The 5,412-nt window shown below is 41.2% G+C and overlaps 2 protein-coding genes across 2 annotated transcripts; one reads left to right on the top strand and one right to left on the bottom strand.

Moving 5' to 3' along the window:
- Positions 1-687: 687 nt before the first annotated feature.
- On the top strand, positions 688-1,747 carry ETH_00031730 (uncharacterized protein; the record flags this gene model as incomplete). The annotated part of the gene is made up of 2 exons (XM_013380614.1): positions 688-783; positions 1,055-1,747. The coding sequence occupies 2 exons, from the start codon at positions 688-690 to the stop codon at positions 1,745-1,747; spliced, it is 789 nt and encodes a 262-aa protein (XP_013236068.1).
- Positions 1,748-2,765: 1,018 nt separating this feature from the next.
- On the bottom strand, positions 2,766-5,211 carry ETH_00031725 (ribosome biogenesis protein BMS1, putative; the record flags this gene model as incomplete). The annotated part of the gene is made up of 4 exons (XM_013380613.1): positions 2,766-3,080; positions 3,296-3,514; positions 3,733-3,866; positions 4,992-5,211. The coding sequence occupies 4 exons, from the start codon at positions 5,209-5,211 to the stop codon at positions 2,766-2,768; spliced, it is 888 nt and encodes a 295-aa protein (XP_013236067.1).
- Positions 5,212-5,412: the final 201 nt, after the last annotated feature.

The raw sequence follows: 5,412 nt of genomic DNA, 5'->3' as shown, positions 1-5,412 counted from the left end.
TTTATTTTATTTATTTTATTTTATTTTATTTGTTTTATTATTGCATTTTATTTAATTTTATTTTGGTCATTTTATTTTGTTTTATTTTTGTTTTTCTTTTCTTTTGTTTTATTTTATTTTGTTTTATTTCATTTATTTCATTTTTCTTTGTCTTGTTTTAGTTTGTTTGTCAAATTAATTTAATTTGATTTAGTTTAATTTACTATGATTTAATGTAATTTAAATCGATTTAACTCAATTTGATTTGATTTAATCTAATTTAATTTATTTAATTTAACAAAATCGATTAATTGAATTTAAATTAATTTTTATCTTAATTTAAACTACCTCCAAATGGATTTATTTATTCTATATTTCTTTTAAATGGATTTTATTTATTTTAAATTCTTTTATTTTTAAGCAAATTTATTTTTATTTAAATTGTCTCCAAATGGATTTAATTAATTTAAATTATTTAGAATTGGATTTATTTTAAATTGTCCAAATGGATTTATTTTAACTTAAGGTGTATTAGAAAAACTAACTTAATTTAAACTGTCTAAAAGTTTTTTTTAATTTAAATCACCTTTAATGGATTTAAACAATCTAGATATTTAAATTATAAATATATTTTTAAATTAATTAAAAATATATTCATTTTAATTTTGAATTGATTAAAATAAATAAATTAAATTCAGATTATTTAAAATGATTTTATTTAATTTTAAATTCTTTTTTCTTCAGCTCGATTTCGCCCTCGAGAGAATTCGCCAGTTGGAAGCAGAAAAGAAAATTCTTGAAGAGGTGAATTTTAATTAATTAATTAATTAATTAATTAATTAAAGTAATCAAATTAATTAATTAAATTAATTAAATTAATTAAATTAATTAAATTAATTAAATTAATTAATTATATTAATTTAATTAATTAATTAATTAACTAATTAATTAAATTTATTTATTACTTAGTTAATTCATTTGTCACTAGATTTACTCCTGCCTGCAAAACGCAGTACGAAGAATCCAGCTGCTGCTGCTGCTGCTTCTGCTGCTGCTGCTGCTGCTGCTGCTGCAGAGTTTGGCGGATGCTGGAGAGCGTCTCTGCACTTTGAGGGGCCACTACGAGCAGCAAATAAAAGAGCTGCAGCAGCAGCTTGCGCAGCAAGACATGCAGTTTCATGCTGCTCTTGCTGCTCGCAGCAGCAGCAGCAGCAGCAGCAGCAGCCAGGGGTCTCCTGCTGCTGCTGCTGCTGCTCTCGCGCAGCACCTCAGTCTTGAAGAGGCCCTTTCAGACCCCTTGGGCCCTGCTGCTGCTTTCTTTGGCTTGCGCAGAGACAACGGCAGCAGCAGCAGCAGCAGCAGCAGCAACAACAACCCTCCTGAGCCCATCAGCCGCAACTGCAGCAGCAGCAACAGCAGCAGCAGCAGCCCCGCTCTCAAGGGGGCCTACAGCTTTGAAAAGGCAGCAGCAGCAAATCAACTCAGGGGCGCCCCAGAGGGGGCCTCCACATTTCTGGGGCCCTCGGGGGGGCCCCCAGGGGCCCCCGGGGGCCCCAAAACTAAACCCTTTATGCTACCACTGGCTGCTGCGTCAGTGCCGTCTGCTGCTGCTGCTGCTGCTGCGAGAACCCCACAGCAGCAGCAGCAGCCGCAGCAGCAGCAGCAGCAGCAGCAAGATAGCAGCAGCGCAGAGGGCCCCACGGGGGCCCCCGCCAGTGAGGGTATTCCTGTCTTTGTACTCAGAGACGCAGAAGAACCTTGGTTTTAATTAATGAATTAATTAATTAATTGATTTAATTAATTAAATTAAATTAATTAGTTTTAATTAATTAGTTATTTACTTATTCGAATAGCTTTGGTTCTTTCGTTGGCTGTCTTGGGCTGGTCATGAGCCGCAGCCCAAACCCTAAACCCTAAACCCTAAACCCTAAACCCTAGCCCTCTTTGGGCGTTTCTCCTACCTCTTTTTGCAAATATAAAACTGTCTTTTCCTCTTTACTTTCAAAAGCTCTTAGCAAAATAAATAATTCAAAAAGAGACAAAAGAAACAAAAGAGACAAAAGATATAAAACCACTGTCACAAGGGGGCCCCCCAGGGGGGCCCCCACAAAGGCCCTTCTAGGGGGGCCCCCCTGGGGGCCCCCCAGAGAACCCTCTAATACACAAGCCCCCTAGGGGCCCCCTAGGGGCCCCCAGAGAACCCTCTAATACAAGGGGGCCCCTAGGGCCCCCAAGAGAACCCTGCAAGACAAGGGGGCCCCTAGGGGGCCCCTAATGGGCCCCTAGAGAACCCTGTAGGACAGGGGCCCCCTAGGGGGGGGCCCCTAGAGAACTATTGAAGACAGGGGGCCCCCTAAGGGGGCCCCCAAAGAACTCTCTAGGCCAGGGGGCCCCCTAGAGGACCCCTAGAGGCCCCTAGAGGCCCCCTAGGGGCTCCCCAGAGAGCCCTCAGATACAGGGGCCCCCCAAGAGGCCCTAAAACAGTTGGAAGCCCTATTAGGGGCCCCCAAGGACTCCTTGGGGGCCCCCCAAGGACTCCTTAGGGGCCCCCAAGGCCTCCTTGGGGGCCCCTGTACCCTCAGGGGCCCTCCCATTGCCGGGGGGCCCCCAAGAGATCCTCTGGGGGCCCCCTGTACCCTCAGGGGCCCCCGTGCGTTTGGGAGGGAACCCTTGGGTAGTTTTTTTTGCTTTTTTCCCTTTTTACTCCCATTTAAATAAATAAATAAATAAATAATAAACATATTTGTTATTTATTTATTTATTTATTTGTTTATTTATTTATTTGGCTAAGAGGTGTTGGCTGGGTCAAGGCGGAGGCGCTTTCGCATGCTGGCCTCGATTTTGCCCTGTTTGGAGTGTCTCCTTTTTTGGCGTTCCTTTTGCTGCTGCTGCTGCTGCTGCTGCAGCTTGTCAGTTTGCTGCTGCTTGAGGCGGGCCTTTTGCTGCTGCTGCTGCTGCCGCCGCTTGTCTCTGTGCCGCTTCAGAGTCTCCAGCTGCTGCAGCAGCACTGCAGCACGCCGCTCATTTGGAGACACAAAAGCTTTCTTCATGTCTCTTTCTTTTTGCTGCTGCTGCTTCCCCACTCGCCGCCCCTGCTGCAGCTGCGCGCACGCACACACACGCACTCCCGAGCCCTGCAGCAGCAGCAGCAGCAGCAGCAGCAGCAGCAGCAGGGGCGTCGGCAACCACAGCAGCACCAGCAGCACGTGCAGCAGCAACAGCAGCAGCAGCAGAACAACAACAGCAGCAGCGCCCACACCACCACCACCACCACCAACACCAGCAGCAGCAGCAGCAGCAGCAGCAGCAGCAGGACCTTGAGCCTGGAGTGGAGGGGGAGTTTGGCAGCAAGTTGTTTGGGGATCCGGATGGGGAAGAAGGAGTGCTGCTTCCTGGGGGCCTTTCCAAAAGAATGGAAAAGTGTCTCCTTTTGTTTTGAAATTATTTTTTTCTCTTTTTTTATTTCCGACAAAAGACGCAAACCCCGCCAGCCCGGAAGGTCCAACACCGGGTTGTAAAACGCATGCGGACACACCTGCAGCAGCAGCAGCAGCAGCAGCAGCAGCAGTAGTGCAGCAGCAGTGCAGCAGCAGCAGTGCAGCAGCAGCAGCTAACCCTCCTAAACCCTCCTAGACCCTCCTAAACCCCAAACCCTAAACTGTAAACCCTAAACTGCAAACCCCAAACCCCAGACCCCAAACCCCAAACCCTAAACCCTAAACCCCAAACCCTAAACCCTAAACCCTAGCTTACCAAGACCCAAGTCTTGCAAAGAATGAGATCGGACTTGAGGACTTTGTCTTCGAAAGAAGCTCTAAAAGTTCCGTCAGTTCCAATTGCCTTTTTAATTTGGCCTCTTATTCCAGAAACTGTTTGAATCTTTGCTCCTGCATGCAGATTAAACAATAATAATTTATTTATTCATTTGATTTGATTGGATTGGTTTAATTTAATTAATTTAGTTTAGTTAAATAATTTAGTTTAATTTAATTGAGTTGATTTTATTAATTTGCTTTTTTTTGATATAATTGCCTATTTAATTTGGCCCCTTATTCCAGAAGCTGTTCGAATCTTTGCTCCTGCATGCAGATTAAATAATAATTTAATTTAACTTGTTTATTTATTTACTTTGATTAATTTAATTTAACTTAATTAATTTAGTTCAATTTAATTAAGTTGGTTTTATTCATTTGCTTTTATTCGATGTCAGTGGCTTCTTGTTTGGCCTCTTGTTCCAGACACTGTTTGAATCTTTGCTCCTGCATGCAAACTGCATGCAAATTGCATGCAAATTGCGTGCAAATTGTATGCAGATTGCATGCAACTTGCATGCAAACTGCATGCAAACTGCATGCAAACTGCATGCAAACTGCATGCAAACTGCATGCAAATCATTTAAATTAATGCAATTAATTTGATTTAATTAATTTGCTTTTATTTTATCTAATTGATATTTTTTATTTGGCCTCTTATTCCAGGAAGTGTTTGAATCTTTGTTTCTGCACGCAATTTGCATGCAAATTAATTAAATCAAATTAAATCAAATTAAATTAAATTAATATGATTTATTCAAATAACTTTATCTAATTTAATTTAATTGATTTAATTTGATTTAATTCATTTGGCTTATTCCATTTGATTTAAATAAGTAAACAAATACAACAAGTAAATAAAAAGAACAAATATAACAAATAAATGAAACACACAAATAAACAAAATCAAAACAAGCAAAGCAAAATTAAAATGAATAAATCAAAACAAACAAACAAATATATTAATCAAAACAAATAAGATAAAATGAAATAAAATGAACAAATAAACAAATCAAAATAAAATAAACAAAATAAACAAAATAGAAAAGAACAAAAAAAACAAAAACAAATAAGCAAACCAAAATAAATAAACTAAACTAAAATAAATAAAAAATAAAACAAACAAAACAAGTAAAACAAACAAATAAAATAAACAAATAAAATAAACAAAATAAGTAAATAAATAAATAAAAGTCTCACCAAGGCACCTGTTGACTTCCAAGTGGGAGTTGAACATCCCCTTGACAAAAGCAGTTTTCTTTTTAATGCTTTTAGTCTCTCCGACAAGTTTGAGTTTCTTTTGAATGCCGCAAGCAGCAGCAGCAGCAGCAGCAGCAGGTGCAGCAGCAGCAGCAGCAGCAGCAGCTAGCGCCACCCCGCTAGCAGCAACTCTGTAGCTAGCTGGCCCCCCCTCCCGCATGGCTAGCCACGGAGTCCCCGGAGACACGAAGGGACAAAAAATGAAACAGAGACAGTGCTCGTGTTCCGGCGAGTACTTCAAGTACCGGACTCTGAAGCAAACACGCACAGCAGCTAGCTAGCTAGCTGGCTGGCTAGCTGGCTGGCTAGCTGGCTGGCTGGCTGGCTAGCTAGCTAGCTGGCGGGCTAGCTAGCCAGCTAG

This window comes from Eimeria tenella, genomic scaffold, assembly GCF_000499545.2.
Source record: "Eimeria tenella Houghton genomic scaffold, Eth_scaff757, whole genome shotgun sequence".
Classification (NCBI taxonomy): Eukaryota; Apicomplexa; class Conoidasida; order Eucoccidiorida; family Eimeriidae; genus Eimeria; species Eimeria tenella.
The sequence above is the reverse complement of the archived record's forward strand: the minus strand, read 5'-3'. Positions and strand labels throughout refer to the sequence as shown.